General features: G+C 39.7%; 2 protein-coding genes across 9 annotated transcripts in view; both read right to left on the reverse strand.

Annotated features, from left to right (window-relative positions):
- Positions 1–11,428, reverse strand: part of wdr26a (WD repeat domain 26a) — a 31,455-nt gene extending 20,027 nt beyond the window's left edge. For both annotated transcript variants that reach the window (XM_073925693.1, XM_073925692.1), the window contains exons 1-5: positions 10,800–11,428; positions 6,968–7,067; positions 5,206–5,262; positions 2,583–2,719; positions 999–1,096 (exon numbers count right to left, since the gene is read on the reverse strand). In XM_073925693.1, the coding sequence (XP_073781794.1) occupies positions 999–1,096; positions 2,583–2,719; positions 5,206–5,262; positions 6,968–7,067; positions 10,800–11,047 (640 nt within the window). In that variant the 5' untranslated portion in view covers positions 11,048–11,428. The remainder of the gene's footprint in view (positions 1–998; positions 1,097–2,582; positions 2,720–5,205; positions 5,263–6,967; positions 7,068–10,799) is intronic.
- Positions 11,429–16,970: 5,542 nt separating this feature from the next.
- The window catches only part of adcy3a (adenylate cyclase 3a), a 50,497-nt gene continuing 44,191 nt past the window's right edge, over positions 16,971–23,276 (reverse strand). For 4 of the 7 annotated variants that reach the window (XM_073925264.1, XM_073925265.1, XM_009292012.5 and 1 more), the window contains exons 18-20: positions 22,771–22,897; positions 20,942–21,066; positions 16,971–19,226 (exon numbers count right to left, since the gene is read on the reverse strand). In XM_073925264.1, the coding sequence (XP_073781365.1) occupies positions 19,044–19,226; positions 20,942–21,066; positions 22,771–22,897 (435 nt within the window). In that variant the 3' untranslated portion in view covers positions 16,971–19,043. The remainder of the gene's footprint in view (positions 19,227–20,941; positions 21,067–22,770; positions 22,898–23,276) is intronic. The other 3 variants (XR_012391522.1, XR_012391521.1, NM_001162542.1) reach the window with 2 other exon arrangements.

Here is a 23,276-nt window from a genome sequence, read left to right on the forward strand (position 1 = left end):
ATTATTTGATAAAAATTGCTATTAAAACAGTCAATATATGAACTACAATGTGTAATGTGTGCAAAGCAAACACTATGAGGGGAAAAATTCTATTAAATCTATATAAAGAATATACTATAAAATCATTAATAAAAATATTACTTTTAATATGTTCTCATTTTCTAAAGTCCACGAATTTATGTCCCCACTGCACTGCAAATACAGTCACACAACTATATCTCAAAACTGTTTGACTACACTCAATTCTGCACAGACTCTGATACCTCATTGCATAAACATAACCTATATACAGTTGAAATCAGAATTATTAGCCCCCTTTGATTTTTTTTCTTTCTTAAATATTTCCCAAATGAGGTTTAACAGAGCAAGGAAATGTTCACAGTATGTCTGATAATATTTTTTCTTCTGGAGAAAGTCTGATTTGCTTTATTTCGGCTGGAATAAAAGCAGTTTTAATTTTTTTAAACACCATTTTAAGGTCAAAATTATTAGCCCCTTTCAGCTAAAATTTTTTTCAATAGTCTACAGAACAAACCACCATTATACAATAACTTGCCTAATTAACCTTAGTTAAGCCTTTAAATATTTTGAATACTAGTATCCTGAAAAATATCTAGTCAAATATTATTTACTGTCATCATGACAAAGATAAAATACATCAGTTATTAGAGATGAGTTATTAAAACTATTATGATTAGAAATGTGCTGAAACAATCTCCTCTCTGTTAAACAGAAACAGAGGAAGAAATTTAATTCTGGCTTCAACTGTATGTGTGTTCATCACATATACTGTAAATGCATGACACACACATGTTCTGTCAAAACAAAACTTTAATTGTGGATGCGATTAACAGTAATTAATGTTTGCCCAGCACTATTCATACATAATCATAAGCATGATCTTAAGCTCAGCATGCAACTCTGATGAACTCCCTTATAGTAATACTTCTGTCAAGCTGACAGCCTGAGCGTGTGTATATTTGTGGATGTTCACTCACTCTGAAGCTTGTCCAGGAGTTTGGATCGCGAGGCTGTTCCTTTGCCTTCCCACTCCGCTTTCAGACGCAGATCCTCTGAATTACTGCACATCAGGTACCTGCGGCATCATGGGAAACAACACTCCAATCAAAAGCAGGAAATAGAACAGGGGTCACCAATCTCAGTCCTGGAGGGCCGGGGTCCCTGCAAGTTTTAGCTCCAACTTGCCTCAACACACTTGCCTGGGTGTTTCAAGTATATTATTATTATCTATTGTATTATTACCCATAACTGTGGCATCATCATCATCAGGTATGCGTGCTTTGGTAAATAAAAAAGTCATTCTGTGTAAATGCAGTCAGGGATGAGAAGATAAATTAAAAGAGCAGCATTAAATGTCACAATTTTGGATTTATGGATGCAAGGCCATAAGGACAACTGCGTTCTGTTCTGTAACTCATGATAAAGCACACCTGCACGTGTGCCCACACTCATTTGTACTGACATCTAAAAGATATGAGTACCCATGAACTTCAGCTGAACTGACAATTGACTGCTCAGTGGACAGTGAACAAGATATATCGTTGAGCATTGTTTTTTGGCTGAGTCATCAATTTTGAAACAGAAAGGAAAGAATTTAACTGGACATGGGTAAGACCCCTGAAAGACCCTGAGATTGTATTGGTGGCGGGCACCTGAGAGATTTAAGATCCCACTAGCGGGAGTAGTAATGTGTAAATTTGGGTGGAGTCTTAAGACACAGGAATGTATTTAAACTGTGTGCAAGCCTATGTTCAGAAGACACTCGAACGACCTGTCTCTGCTGTAACAATAAACTGCTTTGCCTAAAGCAGGGGTCACCAATCTCGGTCCTGGAGGGCCGGTGTCTGTGCAGGGTTTCGCTCCAACTTGCCTCAACACACCTGCCTGAACGTTTCAAGTATACCTAGTAAGACCTTGATTAGCTTGTTCAGGTGTGTTTGATTAGAGTTGAAGCTAAAATCTGCAGGACATCCGACCTCCAGAAACAAGTTTGGTGACCACTGGTCTAAAGACTTTGGAGATCTCAGACTTTGTCATTTATTAAAAAAGTTTTACTTAGAGACTTAGAATATTTTGCAGACCAGAATATTTATTCCACAACACCAACAGCCTATTCAGAAATATATTCAACAAGAAAAATCCTGACACGTTCAATACTTATTTTATTAAATATTCATTAATTTTCCTTTGGCTTAGTCTCTTTTTTTATCAGGGGTCGCAACAGCGGAATGAACTGACAACTATTCTAGCATATGTTTTACATTGCAGATGCCCTTCCAGAATCAGCCCAGTACTGGGAAACACACTCATCACACACACTCATACACTACATCCAATTTAGTTATTTAATTCTCCTACAGCACATGTGTTTGGACTGTGGGGAAAACCGGAGCATCCAAAGGAAACCCACACCAACACAGGGAGAACATGCAAACTCCACACAGAAATGCCAACTGGTCCAGCTGGAGCTCAAACCACTTCTTGCTGTGAGGCCACAGTGCTAACCACTGTGCTTCCCTTCGCTTAATACTAAAGGAATAAAATTGACTGTGTGTGTTTACCCGCTGAGGACGTGGATGCGCTCGGTGTTGTACTTGAGCGGTGTGAGCTCGGACCTGAGCACCTGCAGTGCCTCGAGAACCTTGGCGTCCTCCAGATACTCCAGGTACTTCTGCTGAAGGAGCAGGAACTTCATGCGCTGCATAACAGAAGAACATTTTTATTAAACGCCATGTCAGCAACAAAGGCTACTTTCACGATTCTGTGGATGTGAAATAAAGGTTAACGTACACATGATATCAAAGCTAAACATATTGATTTCATTGATAAACAAACAGTTAAAAACAACAAACTAATTGAATACATAAATTAGACAAAAGTTGTAACTTTAAAGCCCGCATGAACCGGAAGCGGCAACAATTTTTTTTTCCGTATTGTGACGCAGTTCCAAAAGAAACAGAATATTAACCAGTTAAACTCTGCTGCTATTTTGGGATTTCCGCCTGGATTTTGCCTACCCACATTTAAAAGCTTCCCAAATCCACATGCAGAGGTGTAAGTGCAAAAATTTGGTTTCATTTTAAAGAAAACCCGTTGAATTTTCATAAAACACTATTGTTACGGTCCGTGGGAGTTTGTAGTTTTGTGCCTTCTCCCTCTCTGTTTTGCTTGTCTCCCTTCGCATCTCCTTGTCTGTCTTTCGCTCTTTGTCTCGTCCTATCACCTTTTGTTCCGCTACTTTTTCTCTGCTAGGTACCTGCTGATTGGATCCCGAGCCTGTCACTCCTCATTAGGGCGTTTCCTCGTGGACCAATTGGACTTCGTTCCGCGGACTTTAAATTCGATCGGCACGCCTTGTTTTTCAGAGTGCTTTGTGTGTGTGTTGGTTTGTGTTCGCTCGCTGCTGTTAATGTATGCTTTGTTCTGTGTTTCTGAATAATTACATCGATGTTAATTAGCTCATGGTTAAAGAGTTTATCATTCCTTTTTGGGGAAAAGGGAATAGTTTACTAAGTCGCGCGACATACATTTTGCCCGTAGGTAACTCCAATGTTCAGAAACACTAGGTAAATGGGTGAGCGCCGCATTTTGTATTTTTGCTTATTATTTCAGGGAGTTTAGGTGTGGCGTCGCAAACGCTGAAGATTTCGGTTTCTTTTTCACATTTTGATTTTTATTAGTAAGTTTAGAGGGGGATCTTGTTTTCTAGTTTAGGTGGCTTTTGGTTTTGTTTAGTTCTTTGCTTTGGCGCCACTCTAGTTCCTTTTTCCCCTAAAACTTTTGATTGTATTTTTTTTTTTATTATTATTATATATACATTGTACAAAGCGCACACATGTAAGTCTCTCTTTTGTTGGCTTCATTTTTCTTCTCCTCGTAAGAGGAATAAACGAATTGATCGTAAATTTTGTGTCCTGGTGTATTTTCCATCCATCTACTCAGTAATAATTTAATATTATAAGTGTTACGTTTATTTTCCCTAGACAACTTAATTAAACCGTAACACTATTGAAAGTGTTTAAAATATCTGTATATGTTGTCTGTGTTATACTAAACACCTAAAAAAAGAGGCGTTTTTGTATTTTTTTTTTTATAAACTCCAATGTGAAAGTGTACCTTTAGGTTGTGTGTGGTCTAGCATGCTGTAATTAATTTTGGTGGTTCCTGCACATGTCTGTAATCATAGGAATACTGAAAATTGTCTCCACCATAATCTATGCTAAAGTTATTGTATTCTAACTGATGAGAGGTGCTGTACAAGCCACAGGGAGCGATCATTGTTTTCATATTTCACTATTCCTTTGTTTGATCAAACATAATTCACTGTGTTTGGAGCACGTCAGACATATAAAAGGATTACTTATGCACATCACCTCAAAAACAGAGGAGAAATGGCGCTGAAGCGCACAGTATAAGGTAAGAGATGACAGCTGTCTGTGCTATCTGGGGCTGCTTATTGATCATAAATGTATTGCTTACACTTCTGCGCCATGGAAACACAGCGAAGTGAGGACTGGGAGGGAGGGGTGGGTGTTAAGGATGAAAGTGAGGACCGGGGGGTTCGCAGACGCTGCCCTCACTATTCTGCCGCCCAGGGTGGCCGCCTAGGTCGCCTCCTTGGCCGGCCATGATAACACTATTGAGAACCAGGAGCTGTGTACTATGGTGTTGCTGTGAAGCGTGTCTCGCTGCAATCGGAATACGGGAAACACCCGGGAAAAACAGGACTGTTGGCAGGTATGATCACACATACACTCTGCACTCTGACTACTTCAATACTGTTGATAAGCCGTGCTGGGCATTTCTCTCTGTTTGGTGCTGAACGCTGTCGACCAATCACAACAGCCTGCATCAGTCCAATCAGCGCAGATTAGCTACGCACTGAGGAAGGGTTTGGGAACAAATAAATCGCTCAACGATTCATATGGAAGTCGTTGGGATAATTAGGTAAAAATAAATGCAGATTATAAGACAATGAAAGCGGTTTTGACCTTGCATGCAGATCAGCCTGTTGTTGGAGACCCTTAAAATCAAAATATGACCCTTTTTAATGTTTAATAGGCGCTCTTTAACCTTTATTTGACATCCACAGAATCGTGCTCTTTATTCCGAGCAAAATAAATGGAGATTCTCATTTTATTCAGAATCATGCAGCTCTCACTGAGAGAGATTTGAGAGTCTTACCACCACAGCGCTGGGTGAATGCATCAGTGCCTTCAGCTCATTCAGGTCACTCTCAGCCTGCCGGAACAAAACACACACACATTAACTGAGGATTCACAGCTTCACAAACCCTTATCTGCCGCACTTTGGCTTGTTGTGACCCATATGACCATCACATACAGCAAGAGGACAAAGTTTAGAAACACACAGTGAGGTGTAGCTTAACTGTTAATGGAAGACAATCAGCGCTTAATGATTTTGGTCCCATTCCTGAATTGAGTTCTTTTAACCATTGAGTTCACTCTTTCGGCAGTGGAAACGCACGCTTGATGAAGGAGAGCTGTACCGACAGGTACCATACTGTACCACTCAGTGGAAATGGGCCAAAAAGGAACGCAACTAGTTACTTTTTTGGGGAGTAAATGAATGCTGTAATGCATTACTTTCTAAAGTAACTTTCCCCACCACTGCGACAACAACAACAAGTCCTCTATATCTTGAATATCCAGAGTAAGAGGATAGTTTTAAATGTTCATTAACGGGTGCCCTAAACATTCATTTTATTTCAATTAACAAAACTGCTTTTTATTGTCAGTTTGAGTAAACTATGATAACCCTTAAAGAAGAATCGAAAATCTGATTTCGATTTTGCCTTCCAACGGTTATGAAAAATCATTAATCGAGATAACCGATTATTGCATCATTTAACGCCCCCTTTCCAGTTGTACACGTGTTGCTCTTAAAAGTGCGAAAGACCGCATGATTCTGTGTGCCGCGCACACACAGAATTGAAGCATGCAGTCAGCATTCGGTCTCGCACACTAAGACGAGCAGAGCGCAGTCAGCACACACATCTAAAGTCATCTTAACGTGAGCACTTTAATGGTCAAATAGGTGTCAAAACGCGGTGTTTAGTGATTATTCATGTCAACCATCATTTGTGTAATAAACAAACGAGTTGAGATCAGAGATCAGAAGAGACGCGAAAGAGAAACTATTAAAGAGACAGCGCGCTATAATCCTTCTGACGCCTGTTTTTATGATTACAAATGGAGAACATGCCTCTGCTCTTGACTGAAGGACTTTTGTAGTAAAGTGTTTCTTAAAATCAAAATGCTTAAAGCACAGTTTGTTTTATATTTTATTCTATTGTATTTATTTCTCTTTCCTTTGTAGGGTGGAAAATAACTCAGTTGAAGTCTGAATTATTAGCCCTCCTGAATATTAGCAACCCTTTTCCCCCCAATTTCTGTTTAATGGAAAGAAGATTTCTGAACATAATAGCTTTAATAACTCTTTTCTAATAACTTATCTATTTTATCTTTGTCATGATGAAAGCACATAATATTTGACTAGATATTTTTTAAAAATACAAGCATTCAGATTCATAGTGTGAATTAAAGGTTTAATTAGTGTTATTAGGCAGGTCTCTTCTGCAGACAATCAAAAAATATATTGCTTAAGGGGGCTAATATTATAGACTTTAAAATGGGTTTCAAAATATTTAAACCTGCTTTTATTCTAGCCAAAATAAAAATAAAAAACCTTTCTTCAGAAGAAAAAATATAAGAGGAAATACAGTTAAAATTCCTTGCTCTGTTAAACATCATTTAGGAAATATTTATTTAAAAAAATTCTCAGGAGCGCTAATAATTTTGACTTTAACAGTAATCGTTTTGAATAATCGTGGTTTCAATTATGACCAAAATAATCGTGATTATGATTTTATTATGTTGTGATTATGACACCCATTGGCTTCTTCTATTTATTTTTCACGACTCACCTTTTCCCATTCTCCCTCCATCACGTGATTCCTGAACTTGGTAGCAGAAGGATGCTCAAGTCTACAGCCTGACTCCTGCATCAACAGGTCCACAGTTTGACTGAAACACAAACAGAAGTGAATATATCAATCAGTAACCTGGAGTAGATATTCATATTCAGTTCACTAAATAGCCAATGGATTAGAGGCAAAGAAAGAGAAAAGATAGCCAGAAGGACAGATAGAACGCTAGATGAAACAAGCGAAAGTAAATTGAATGATTGAATAATAGATTGACATCTTGAAAACACACAAAAAAAACAAAACAAAAACTCTAAAATTAACAAAACTCCACCGACACGGTGCAAACTCTCAGCTGAAATCATTGTGGATGCACAGAAATCGTCACAGACACCTATGAAATAATAAACACCACTGACACACAACAAAAAAAGATTACAGAGAATCATGACAGCACAAAAACAATCTTGAAAACATTACTGACACCATCAAGACAAAACGTTACCAATTAAAGACAAAAACACCACTGACAACATTCTGAAAGCAGAAAAACATCACTGACACCATCATAAAAGGCACAAAACATTAATGACATCATGAAAACACAAAAAAAAAACACTGACACAACCTTGGAAACACAAAAAAAACACCACTGAAAATAACTAAAATCCACAGACATCCTACAAAATCTTAACTGACTTCATTGTGGATGCACAAAAATCATCACTATCAATGCTATGAAAAAAATAAAAAAAATAAAAACACTACTGACACCATCATGAGGACAAAATATTACCATGGAAGGACAAAATACTACTGACAACATCCAGAAAACACTAAACACAGCACTGACGCCATCATAAAGGCACAAAACAGTACTGACAATATGTAAACACAAAACACCAATGACACAATCTACAAAACACCACAGACACAATCTTCAAAAGACTGCTGACACAATCATGTAAACACCACTGACACCATTATATGGGAACAAAACAGTAATGCCATCATGAAAACACCAAAGCACTACTGACAATAACTAAATTCCACTGCAAAATATCAACTGACATCATTATGGACGCACACAATTACCACAGAAACGGTTATGAAATAATCAACACCACTGACACCTAACAGAAAAGACTACAGACAATAAAGAAAGCACAAAAACTATCTTAAAAACACTACTGGGGCACAAAATTATAATGACATCATAAAAACACTACTGACACCATCTTTACCACATAACACAACTGACAGCACGATGTAAACAAAAACACCACTGATACAATCATGAAAACACAAAAACACCACTGACAGCACAATGTAAACACAAAAACACCACATGTAAACACAAAAACACCACTGACACCACAATGTAAACACAAAAACACCACTGACACCACAATGTAAACACAAAAACACCACTGACACCACAATGTAAACACAAAAACACCACTGACACCACAATGTAAACACAAAAACACCACTGACACCACAATGTAAACACAAAAACACAACTGACACCACAATGTAAACACAAAAACACCACTGACACCACAATGTAAACACAAAAAACACCACTGACACCACAATGTAAACACAAAAACACCACTGACAGCACAATGTAAACACAAAAACACCACTGACACCACAATGTAAACACAAAAAACACCACTGACACAATCATAAAAACACAAAAACACCACTGACACCATCTTTACCACATAACACCACTGACAGCACAATGTAAACACAAAAACACCACTGACAGCACAATGTAAACACAAAAACACCACTGACACCACAATGTAAACACAAAAAACACCACTGACACAATCATGAAAACACAAAAACACCACTGACAGCACAATGTAAACAAAAAAACACCAGACACCACAATGTAAACACAAAAACACCACTAACACAATCATGAAAACACAAAAACACCACTGACACCATCTTTACCACATAACACCACTGACAGCACAATGTAAACACAAAAACACCACTGACAGCACAATGTAAACACAAAAACACCACTGACAGCACAATGTAAACACAAAAACACCACATGTAAACACAAAAACACCACTGACACCACAATGTAAACACAAAAACACCACTTACACCACAATGTAAACACAAAAACACCACTTACACCACAATGTAAACACAAAAAACACCACTGACACAATCATGAAAACACAAAAACACCACTGACACCATCTTTACCACATAACACCACTGACAGCACAATGTAAACACAAAAACACCACTGACAGCACAATGTAAACACAAAAAACACCAATGACAGCACAATGTAAACACAAAAAACACCACTGACACAATCATGAAAACACAAAAACACCACTGACACCATCTTTACCACATAACACAACTGACAGCACAATGTAAACAAAAACACCACTGACACAATCAAGAAAACACAAAAACACCACTGACACTACAATGTAAACACAAAAACACCACTGACACAATCAAGAAAACACAAAAACACCACTGACACTACACTGTAAACACAAAAACACCACTGACACTACAATGTAAACAGATAACACAACTGACAGCACAATGTAAACACAAAAACACCACTGACACAATCATGAAAACACAAAAACACCACTGACAGCACAATGTAAACACAAAAACACCACTGACACAATCATGAAAACACAAAAACACCACTGACACAATCATGAAAACACAAAAACACCACTGACAGCACAATGTAAACACAAAAACACCACTGACACCACAATGTAAACACAAAAACACCACTGACACAATCATGAAAACACAAAAACACCACTGACAGCACAATGTAAACACAAAAACACCACTAACACAATCATGAACACAAAAACACCACTGACAGCATCTTTACCACATAACACAACTGACAGCACAATGTGAACAAAAACACCACTGACACAATCATGAAAACACAAAAACACCACTGACAGCACAATGTAAACACAAAAACCCCACTGACACCACAATGTAAACACAAAAACACCACTGACACAATCATGAAAACACAAAAACACCACTGACACCATCTTTACCACATAACACAACTGACAGCACAATGTAAACAAAAACACCACTGACACAATCATGAAAACACAAAAACACCACTGACAGCACAATGTAAACACAAACACACCACTGACACCTCAATGTAAGCAGAAAACATCATTGACACCACAATGAAAACACAAAAACACCACTGACACAATCATGAACAAACAAAAACACCACTGACACAATCATGAAAACACAAAAACACCACTGACACCACAATGTAAACACAAAAACACCACTGACACAATCATGAAAACACAAAAACACCCCTGACACAATCATGAACACAAAACACCACTGACACAATCATGAAAACAGCACTGACAGCCATCAGAAAGCCACTAAACAGTAATGACATCATGAAAACACAAAACACCACTGACACCATCTACAAAACACCACTGACACCATCTTGAAAACACAAAAACACCACTGAAAATAAATAAATTCCACCGACACGCTACAAAATCTCAACTGACATCATCGTGGAAGCACACAAATCGCCACTGACACTGTTATGAAAACAATAAACAGCAGGACACAAACACCACCAGCGCTCGCCACCACCGTCGAAACACACACACACACACACACACACACACTAAACCATAACATTTCAAAATGACAGCTTTGTCAAAAAACCCAAACACCATCACGAAAGCCGCACTGACAGCATCATGGCTCCATCTCGATAATAACCGGATGATCCGCCGATACTCACTTGAGTCCCAGCCCGTGTAGATGCTGTCCGATGAGTCTGATCACGTCCTCGTCGCTCTGGGACAGCCGTTTCTTCTTCTTCATCCCGGTGTCCGGAGCCGGGCTCTCGGTGGACGACGGCAACCCGTTATTAGCGGAGGACAGCAGCCCGTTGGAGTGCACAGCTCCCGCGGCGGAGGACGAGGACTCTCCGTTCCGGCAGGACAGCTGCGGCTCCGGCTCTTGTCCTCCGGTGCCGTTGGCCTGCATGTTATGATCCGCGGTGACGGTGGCGGATCCGCGCGCCTGTGGGCTGTTATTGAAGCCGATGGCCGAGCGCCGGTGGGGGGTTGGGAGAGACGCCGCAGAGAGGCCCGTGATCCCGGCTGCAGACGCCCCGCTCTGTCCTGCTCCCTCCGCCGCCGAGACTCGGCTTTTCTTCCGCGGTGGCGGCGAAGCTCCGCCGGTTTCCGACTCGGAAGAAGAGGCAGCGGAGGCCAGAGTTTTCCTCGCCGGTAATGTCAGAGTCGAGACGCCTCGCGGGCTCAATATCAGCGCGGTCACAGACGCGGAAAAGCCGCCGCCGTTTGCTCGTTCAGTCGCTCGCTCCTCTTGTTATTGTTTGTCAGGGAACAGCTGCAAGTCCATTACGGACGTCCGTGCGCGGTGACGTCACAGGAAGCGCCGCAACAACCTTGAACTCTTTTGATTATGTGCCGTTGTCTTACACGCTGTAAATGTTTTATACACAAAAATAAGATCCTAAAAACAATACCTATATTCAATACTTTCCTTGTTGAAATTTCGTTCAATACTGAATCTCTTAAGCTCAATAATAAAAATAATACATTGCTTAAAGCTTATGATAATCTTTTTTATTAATTATTGAGGCTTTGGAAAGTTTTTTCTCTCTTCTTTATTTTTTCTTTATTGTATTTTTTCTTCAATGCATTGATGCTGTTATTCTTGTATTCATTAAAAAAAAAATTAAAAAGTACCACTGTCTTATTATTTTATTTATTTAATTTATACATTTCTTGTTATTTTATTTTTCTTTAAATGTAATATACATAATGCAACACCATTACTGTATTTTTCTTGCAATGCCCTAAGTTTCAAAGTTGATGCAATCTTTAATTGCTAACGTTTTTGAGATCAGCAATGAAAAAATAATATTGCAAATAATTTAATGATTATTATTGTAATTGATGTGCACAGAATGTATGTGTGAAGATTCGAGATGTGCAGCACCTGAAACTACAGGTACCGGAAGCCTGTGCTGGCATTTCTCCTGCGGTGTTGCTATCAGTGTGTGAGAGTGGGAGAAGAGTCTTGCATTGATAATCCAACACAACGGGCAGCACACTGAACACATTTAATAAGTGGTCAGACACTTTTAAATAACTCATGAAAGAATAAAGTGACGTTAAAACCAAGCACACCATTGCTTTTCTTGTGAAATTCCCAATAGGTTTGATGTGTCACATGACCCTCTTCCTATTAAAAAAAAACAAAAGTTGGATCCAAGATGGCCGACTTCAAAATGACCCCCATGGTCACCACCTATCTTGAAAAGTTTACCCCCTCACATATACTAATGTGCCCCAAATAGGACGTTAATATCACCAACCATTCCCATTTTATTACAGTGTATCAATATAAATGGCCCACCCTGTAGTATAAAAGTCAATGGTTACAGGTTTTGCAGCATTCTTCAAAATATCTCCTTTAGTGTTCAGCAGAAGAAAGATGTTCATAAGAGATGTAATGTGAGTAAAGGATCAGAGATTTGCCATCACTTTAATATGGCGCTGCTTGTTTGGAGGGGTGGAGGGTTGAGTGGAATTACAGGAAAGTTTTGTTTGCAGTAATTATGTCCAATAATAAACAGCTGCTGCTGTAACAACTGATCAGGCTACAGGGTACTCCCTGTCATTAAATACCAAAGAACTGCTGTGCTTTATAATGTACCATAGTAAATCTGTTTTTGATAGAGATTTAGTGTGTATGTATATATATACATACACATATACATGTATATATAAATATATATATTTTCCCAGAGATGGGTTGCGGCTGGAAGGGCATCCGCTGCGTAAAAACTTGCTGGATAAGTTGGCAGTTCATTCCGCTGTGGCGACCCCGGATTAAAAAAGGGACTAAGCCGACAAGAAAATGAATGAATGAATGATATACTGTATATATATATATATTCCTTCGTTTTCTTTTCGGCTTAGTCCCTTTATTAATCTGTGGTCGCCACAGCAGAATGAACCACCAACTTATCCAGAATGGGTTTTATGCAGCGGATGCCCTTCCAGCTGCAACCCAACTCTGGTAAACATCATGCTACCCACTGCGCCTCCATGATGCCATATACATATACACGGGTGTCATGGTGGCACAGTGAGTAGCATGATCGCCTCACAGCAAGAAGGTCGCTGGTTTGAGCCTCGGCTGAGACAGTTGGTGTTTCTGTGTGGAGTTTGCATGCTCTTCCTGTGTTCGTGTGGGTTTCCTCCGGGTGCTCTGGTTTCCCCCACAGTCCAAAGACATGCGGTACAGGTGAATTAGGTAAGCTAAATTGTCCATAGAGTATGTGTGTGAATGAGTGTGTATGGGTGTTCCCCAGTGATAGGTTGCAGCTGGAAGGGCATCCACTGCGTAAAACATATGCTGGATAAATTGGCGGTTCATTCCGCTGTGGTGACCCCAGATTAATAAAGGGACTAAGCCGAAAAAGCAAACGAATGAATGAATATTCACCAGACATCATCAATATAATCACTTTATAATTGCACATCACTCTGACCAATAGGTGGGGCTGTGGGGTAACGCACACACTTTCAAAGATGCAATTAAATTGTTGTTTTTTTTTGTTTTTTTAAATCATGCAAAAATAAAAAAAGATGCATAATGTACGTTTGCATTCAGGTTAGCAGAGTGCCAACACATTCATGTGGAACTTCAGTGTTTCAGGCTGTACAAAGAGAGCCGGGAGCTTTCTGAGCTATTAACCACACACACACACACACACACACACACACACACACACACACACACACACACACACACACACACACACACACACACACACACTGTGATTATCATCATATTTATCATCTTTATTTGCTTATTCTTATTTTTTTATTTATTTGCTTGTTTAGTTATTTGCATTTATTGATTTGTTCATTTATTTATTTGCTTATTTTCTTATTTGCAAATGTATTTATTTGCTCAATCGTTTATTCTCATTGATTTGTTATTTTCCTTATTTGCTTGTTCATTTATTTGCACATTTATTTATTTTCTTATTTGTTTTTTTGTTCATTTATTTATTTGCTGGTTTATTTATTTATTTATTTTCTTATTTATTTGATTCTTTATTCATTTATTTGCTCAATTCTTTGCTCAATTATTTATCTTTTTATTTATTTATTTCATTACTTATTTGGTAATTTATTTATTTAGTTATTTGCTTTTTTTATTTATTTTCTCTTTCATGTATTTGCTTATTTATTTATTTTCTTTTTTTATTTGCTTATTTGTTGATTTTATTTTTTATTTATTTGCTTATTTATTTGTTTTCTCGTTTATTCATTTATTTGCTTATTTATTTTCTCCTTCATTAATTTTCTTATTTATTTCAATGAAGGAATAAATATATATTGATTTATCAGTTTGGTCCATCAAAAGGATTTTTATTACTATTTGCTATCATAATTCTAATATTGCCTGAACAGAGCTTGCTTAAAATTTGACCAATTGCTGGATAGACATGTTAATATTTTTCTTTTATGAAAATCAAAATGACGGAGAGCAGTTTTAGACTATAATAAATTCTGATTATTATTACGTCCAATACAGAAAATATATCAAAAGGTGAATATCATTTTTGAACACAAGGTGGTGCTCTCTCTCTCTCTCTCTTTTTTTCCTGTAGATTCTCGAGACTTTCCAGAGAGGCATACAGAGTACAGTAAAATACAGATTTTAACTCCAAAAAATATGCTTACCATATTAGATCTCTACAGCATTGCAGAGGTTCAGCCTCATGTCCAATCTGGCATGATCTTCAGATTCGCTTGACGTGTTGAACATCTTTTAATAGCTTTTTGCTGAAACACAGCACACTCAACTGAAATATACACTTACTAGCCACTTTATTAGGTACACCTGTCCAACTGCCCGTTAATGCAAATTTTCTACTCAGCCAATCACATGACAGCAACTCAATGCATTTAGGCATGTAGACATAGTCAAGACGATCTGCTGCAATTCAAACCGAGCATCAGAATGGGGGAAGAAAGGGGATTTAAGTGACTTTGAACGTTGCATGGTTGTTGCTGCCAGACGGGCTGCTCTGAGAAACTGCTGATCTACTGGGATTTTCATGCACAACCATCTCTAGGATTTACAGAGAATGGTCTGACAAACAGGGAATATCCAGTGAGCGGCAGTTCTGTGGGCGCAAATGCCTTGTTGATGCCAGAGGTCAGAGGAGAATGGCCAGACTGGTTCCAGCTGATAGAAAGGCAACAGTAACCTAAATAAGCACTCGATACAACCGAGGTCTGCAGAAGAGCATCTCTGAACACACAACAGGTCTGACCTTGAGGTGGATGGGCTACAGCAGCAGAAGAGCACACCGGGTGCCGCTCCTGTCAGCTAAGAACAGGAAACTGAGGCTACAATTCACACAGGCTCACCAAAACTGGACAATAGAAGATTGGAGAAACGCTGCCTGCTCTGATGAGTCTCCATTTCTGATGACACATCTATTCTGCCTTGTATCAATGGTTCAGGCTGGTGGTGGTGGTGTAATGGTGTGGGGGAGATTTTCTTGGCACACTTTGGGTCCATTAGTACCAATTGAGCATCAACGCCACAGCCTACCTGAGTATTGCTGCTGACCATGTCCATCCCTTTATGAGCACAGTGTCTCCATCTTCTGATGGCTACTTCCAGCAGGATAACACACCATGTCATAAAGCGTGAATCATCTCAGACTGGTTTCTTAAACATGACAATTAGTTTACTGTACTCAAATGGCCTATGCTGGATAACTTGGCGGTTCATTCCGCTGTGGCGACCCCTGATTAATAAAGGGACTAAGCCGACAAGAAAATGAATGAATGAATGAGTGAATGTGTATGGGTGTTTCCCAGTGATGGGTTGCAGCTGGAAGGGCATCCGCTGTGTAAAACATATGCTGGATAAGTTGGCGGTTCATTCCGCTGTGGCGACCCCTAATTAATAAAGGGACTAAGCCGAAAAGAAAATGAATGAATGAATGAGTGTGTATGGGTGTTTCCCAGTGATGGGTTGCAGCTGGAAGGGCATCCGCTGTGTAAAACATATGCTGGATAAGTTGGCGGTTCATTCCGCTGTGGCGACCCCTGATTAATAAAGGGACTAAGCCGACAAGAAAATGAATGAATGAATGTGTATGGATGTTTCCCAGTGATGGGTTGGAGCTGGAAGGGCATCCTCTGTGTAAAACTTATGCTGGATAAGTTGGCGGTTCATTCCGCTGTGGCGACCCCGGATTAATAAAGGGACTAAGCCGACAAGAAAATGAATGAATGAATGAGCGTGTATGGGTGTTTCCCAATGATGGGTTGCAGCTGGAAGAGCATCCGCTGTGTAAAACATTTGCTGGATAAGTTGGCGATTCATTCCGCTGTGGCGACCCCGGATTAATAAAGGGACTAAGCCGACAAGAAAATGAATGAATGAATGAGTGTGTATGGGTGTTTCCCAGTGATGGGTTGCAGTTGGAAGGGCATCCGCTGTGTACAACATATGCTGGATAAGTTGGCGGTTCATTCCGCTGTGGCGACCCCTGATTAATAAAGGGACTAAGCCGACAAGAAAATGAATGAATGAATGAGCGTGTATGGGTGTTTCCCAATGATGGGTTGCAGCTGGAAGGGCATCCGCTGTGTAAAACGAATGCTGGATAAGTTGGCGGTTCATTCCGCTGTGGCGACCCCGGATTAATAAAGGGACTAAGCGACAAGAAAATGAATGAATGAATGAGTGTGTATGGGTGTTTCCCAGTGATGGGTTGGAGCTGGAAGGGCATCCTCTGTGTAAAACGAATGCTGGATAAGTTGGCGGTTCATTCCGCTGTGGCGACCCCGGATTAATAAAGGGACTAAGCCGAAAAGAAAACTCGGACAGCATCAGCTAACAGATCATTCAAAGTGCCATTTTATTTCCATATCTAAGGATAATTCAAAAATATCAAATTTTAGCAAAATCCCGCGTCAAACCACAGAGATCGGCCACAACGTCATGCCTTCATAAACCATTTCATAAACAGATCAGAAAGTAAAAGATTTTCCGCGTCCCCACATGAAAAACGTCCCCGACACCTGAAACAAATGGGAGTGTTTGGCCAGTTTTGAAGACACACCGATCCGTTTCACTGTACAATACTCTTTAACTACAGCCTTTACATCAGTTATATAAAAATATGACTTGCTGGGAGCGGAGGGCTCTTTTTTAAAACTGTACCGGAGAGCAGAATGGAGTAAAAGAATAAACTATTGCACATTCATCATCTAACCTTTTAGGAAAGACACAGTGGGGAACTAAAAACATTCATCCCTGCAATACTGCCATGTACAGTGATACTCCAGTACCACACAGTGACTTTGTTTTTGGCACGTTTTTAAAGGAACGCTTTACTTGGGTCCAAAAATCTGAGACCACCAGTGGAAGTGCTTGCTTTGTTGTTCATTTGTATCATTTAATCCAATATTTTCCATGACTAAGTCTAATCATTTTAGTGAAAACTGATTCATCAAATGATTTTGTGAATATTTATTGATATTAAAGGTCCCATGAAATTAAAATTAAGCTTTGTTGATGTTAGTATCAGTATTGTTAGCTTTTAGGATACATACACTCACCGGCCACTTTATTAGGTACACCTTACTAGTATCAGGTTGGACCCCTTTTGCCTTCAGAACTGCCTTAATCCTTCATGATTTAACAAGCTACTGGAAATATTCCTCAGAGATTTTGCTCTGTATTAACATGATAGCATCACACAGTTGCTGCAGATTTGCAGCAGATCAACTTGACCATGTCTACATGCCTAAATGCATTGAGTTGCTGCCATGTGATTGGCTGATTAGAAATTTGCATTAACCAGCAGTTGGACAGGTGTACCTAATAAAGTGGCCGGTGAGTGCATAAGCGAGTGTGTTCCAAAACAGTGACAAAATTCACACTTGGAAGATATAAAGCTGATATGAACATGTTAAGCTTGTAGTTTGTCACCTCCGCCTAAATGGATCGACGGTTCTATTCAGGTCACCTCATGCTTCAGTTTCTCATCAAATCTTCTGACTAATCAAAAGCTCTTTGGTGTCTGACATGCCCCGCCTCCTTCTCCTCATTGGCTTTTCATTTGATGCGCTTGAGCTCAACCCCTCTCACTGGCAGAGCTGTGATGAAAGAAATGCTATTGGGTGTTACTTTAAAGGGGAGGAGCTACAGTATGTCCCGCCCTCTCTTCATGTTTCACTTGTGATCACGTCAAACATCGAATAAAAATGTGTATTCATGAGACCTTTAACTGAATTTTTGAGTGGAAATTGATTTTGTTTGTTGTGTGAAAACTGATTATTTATATATATATTTTTAAATGTGTGATTTAAAAATTTTTTAGAACAAAATTTTAATTTTTATGGTTAAATAAAAAAAATAATGCATGATTTTAAGCAGTCTCAGACTTTCCACCCCCCATTGTGTGTCCAATCTAAATGTAGAAACTAAAAAATGGCTATAAACTATATGGAAATCCAATGTCTAAACACACACACACACACACACACGTGCGCGCACACTTCCATAAGAGGAAAAGGCAGTCCAGTATGCTTTCCTACATTCAAACAAACAACATTCGTTTAATCTTTAAATAAAAATAACGAGGGTAATCTTTAAATGATAAAGCATTTCAGAAAAAATGGAGCGTTTCCTTTGAGCAGCGCAGTAAAGTAAAGTTCAATGTATTCTGTGTGGGATTTAAAAACTGTGTGTTTTGTTTCGCTTGCACCTGTGGAACTGATTATTATATTAGTACCTACGTAATCAGAAAGTCTCTCTCTCTCTCGCTTCTTGCCAAACCTTCTGTCGTCGTCCTAATAAATAGAGAAAACACGTTTGAAAGTACTAATAACTGGAGCACATGTACTCGGCAGAAGAGGTATGACGTGAGGTGTGTTTGTGTGAGTGTGTATGTGTGTGTGGGTCAAGAGCTGTCCACCACTTGGTGCGGCAGGGTGACAAACGAGCCGTTGATGAAGGAGCCTTGTTTTTCGCGTCCCTTGAGGAAGTATGTGAGCAGCTCTCCTTTGCCTTTGACAAATATGGGACCCCGCCTGACGAAGCGGAAACCGTAGTCCTTCAGGATGCAGTAACAGTCCTCGACCACCTGGGGGAAGCAGAGGTCATTGAGTTGACAAACAGCACCATTGATAACTATGGCTGCGTCTGAAAACGCATACTTTTATACTATGTAGTACGCTAAAATCAGCATGCGAGCCTAGTACGTCCGAACTCAATAGAATTCGAAAATCAGTAAGCGAGAAGTATGACCTACTACTTCCGGCGAGATTTTGAAGTGCGCATGCCATGCATCTCATAATGCCCTGCGAGAGATTTCACGAATAGGAATAATGCAACGCAACTGATGCAGGTAGGTCACGTGACCATGACAAAATGGTGTGCGTCCGAATTCCATTCATACTTTTCACAGTCATACTGTATCGAACGTACTTTTCTAACGGCTGAGTAGTGCGTTTAAATTCAAATACAGTATCTACTGACGTTTCGGACGCATCTTATGTTTCCATCCACCTATTTTTATCCACATTTTGGATAAGCCAGTGCTATCTCATTAATTCGTGATTTTTGATCTAGTGGCTAATTCGTATGCTAATTCGTCAATCATACAATTTAGTGTGATCTGCTTATCACTAAATGACAGTTGGGTTTAGGGGCGGAGTTTGGTGGTGCCACGCCTTTTTAAAATCGTACATTTCCAAACGACTTAACTCCTACGAATTTGTACGAATTAGCCACTAAATTGACAAAACGCAATATAGTTATGTTTCCTCGTAAGATCAGGCTGGATGTGCACATAAAAACCGGTCGGCTAAAATGCCAGGATGCGTATCAATTTTGAAAATGCGCATAAAAATCGTATGCACATAACTGAGAAGGATAAGCTTTTTATTCGATGAGAAAAGACGCGCATAAACTGCGATGGAAACACCGAACAAACTCCAGTATGCTCATTAAAAAGGCCATGTGATTGTGTTATAAGAGATCATGTGATGATGAAACTGTGTTTGTATGGACAAACCAGAAGACTGAGCACACTGTAGAACATCTGAAATATTGTTTTGGTCATTCGAAAAGGCCTGAACCATATCAGTATTAGTGTTATTATGGTATTAATTACCTCCAGAATTGTCAAGAGTGTCTGCGATCCGCGTCTTTAAATGCTATCACGCATGCATTGCGTGTCGACATTGTTCTCTGAGGCACAAGTAATTTACTATATAAAGAAAAGTTTGACGCAGCTACTTCTACCGCAGCAAATGACGTTTTTATTTTTGATATTTGGCGGCAGTTAATCAGGAAGTGACGATTTTGTTGAATTTAACTCGTTGGATGGAAACGCTGCTTTGTTTGCACGCCTTTACTCGATATTCCAGTTTAGTGCATAAATTGAATCGTTGGATGGAAACCTAGCTACTGTTGCTAACTTAGCAATTTAGTTTTAGCACTTTGCTAATTTTTTAAAATTTACTATTTTTTAAATTCATTTGGCTTCTTTTAGCAACTTTGGCTACTTTGTAAAATATAAAAATGACGGAAGTAGTCGTGTTTCTTAGGTTATTAAAGGTGTCGCCTATTTGTATAGCTTGCGTTAATGCATTCAGTGCAAATCTGCACAATTAATCATTAAAAGATCGGAATCTCAATTGACTCTTCGCTAAGCCACACCCAAAAACTACCACCCACCAATCGGGGCAAAGCAACTGTAGCTACGCACAGGAGCTCAGTCAAGCTTTCGATCGAGGGAAAAAAGCCAAAGCGCTGTGCATATGGACTGTGCAAGTCTGATGTGAAAAGCCTTACCTGGATGTTTCCCATCACCCCTGTGGACTCCATACGACTGGCGACGTTCACAGTGTTTCCCCAGATGTCAAAGTGAGGTTTACGGGCCCCAATAACACCCGCCAAAACGGCCCCTTTATTCAGTCCTATAGAGAAAAGAGCCAGTGATGCACACAGAATAACATCAAGCACTATGTTTGTTGTTTGCACAAGGACTGGACTAGGGCTGCACGATATAGGAAAAATCTAGCATTGCGAGATTTTGTTATTCTGCAATATACACTCACCGGCCACTTTATTAAATACACCTTACTAGTATTGGATTGGACTCCCTTCAGAACTGCCTGAATCCTTCAACAAGGTACTGGAAATATTTCACAGAGATTTTGCTCTGTATTAACATGATAGCATCACACAGTTGCTGCAGATTTGTCGGCTGCACATCCATGAAGCCCATGATCTCCCGTTCCACCACATCCCAAAGGTGCTCTATTGGATTGAGCTCTGGTGACTGTGGAGGCCATTTGAGTACAGTGAACTCATTGTCATGTTCAAGAAACCAGTCTGAGATGATGCACGCTTTATGACATGGTGTGTTATCCTGCTGGAAGTAGCCATCAGAAGATGGAGACACTGTGCTCATAAAGGGATGGACATGGTCAGCAGCAATACTCAGGTAGGCTGTGGTGTTGATGCTCAACTGGTAGAAATGAGCCCAAAGTGTGCCAATATAATCTCCCCCACACCATTACACCACCACCACCAGCCTGAACCGCTGATACAAGGCAGGATGGATCCATGCTTTCATGTTTTTGACACCAAATTCTGACCCGACCATCTGAATGTGTGAGCAGAAATGGAGACTCATCAGAGCAGGCAGCGTTTTTCCAATCTTCTGTTGTCCAGTTTTGGTGAGCCTGTGTGAATTGTAGCCTCAGTTTCCTGTTCTTAGCTGACAGGAGCGGCACCCGGTGTGGTCTTCTGCTGCTGTAGCCCATCCGCCTTAAGGTTGGACGTGTTGTGTGTTCAGAGATGCTCTTGCCTTTTCTATCAGCTGGAACCAGTCTGGCCATTCACCTCTGACCTCTGGCATCAACAAGGCATTTGCGCCCACAGAACTGCCGCTCACTGGATATTTCCTCTTGTTTGGATCATTCTCTGTAAACCCTAGAGATGGTTGTGCGTGAAAATCCCAGTAGATCAGCAGTTTCTGAAATACTCAGACCAGCCTGTATGGCACCAACAACCATGCCACGTTCACTTAAATCCCCTATCTCTCCCATTCTGATGCTCGGTTTAAACTGCAGCAGACCATGTCTGCATGCTAAAATGCATTGAGTTGCTGACGTGATTGGCTGATTAGAAATTTGCGTTAACAAGCAGTTGGACAGGTGTACCTAATAAAGTGGCCAGTGAGTGTATATTGGGATTTTTAAAAACTTTTTATACGTATTCATGTATGTATTCTATCATCTTTGCATCAAATTCCCAAAAAAAACAAATGACCGCTTGTGTGAAGTGTTTGTAATGCAGCGTCTATGTGTGAACGACAGTAAATCTGACATTATTCTCTCTTCTGGCTGCCATTATCGCCATTATTTGTTTCCTCCTTCTGAAAGTCTTCATAACATCATCGTGGAGTTTTTCTTTTGTTATTTCAGCAAATAGGATTGTAAAAACAATTATTCGTTGTACTCTCCCAATCACTGCGCTCTGAGTTTCCCCAATTATGACGACTTCACTGCTGAGAAACACGGAAAACTGAAAAGGCTCCATTGTGATTGATCACACTGTGATATCGATGCTGAAACCATATTGTGCAGCCCTAAGACAGACATCAGCGCACTGACCGATGCGGAGCATGAAGTTATTGAAGGACTGGTAGTTGATGTTCATCAGCGTGACTTTCATGGCCAGAGCAAAGTCAGCAAGATCCGCCAAATGCTGCCAACGCTCTCTGTCGGAAATCTCTTCTTTCTGTTGGGAACAATGTCGAGTAAGTTACTTCAAAAAAGTGATTCGCTACTACACTGAAAAAAATCCTTCATGCTGTCTCAACATAAATACATTAAGTTTACTTGTTTTTAAAATTGCACTTAAATTGAACATAAATCAATTAAGTTGTTCCTCAAAGACCCTTAAGAATTCTGTTTTTTCGACTTATTTTAAATATAATTAGTTAGTAACAGCAAAAGTCATTTTTTTAGTGTAAGTTTAATTAATTTTCTAATCACTACACTGTAAAAACATTATTGGAAATCATATACAGTTAAAGCTGCAAGCAGCAATGGAAGGGACCTCGCACCCGGGCTCACCGCTGCCTGGTGGACACCGCTGCCTGGTGGACACGGGGCGT

The sequence above is a fragment of the Danio rerio genome, chromosome 16, assembly GCF_049306965.1.
Source record: "Danio rerio strain Tuebingen ecotype United States chromosome 16, GRCz12tu, whole genome shotgun sequence".
Classification (NCBI taxonomy): domain Eukaryota; kingdom Metazoa; phylum Chordata; class Actinopteri; order Cypriniformes; family Danionidae; genus Danio; species Danio rerio.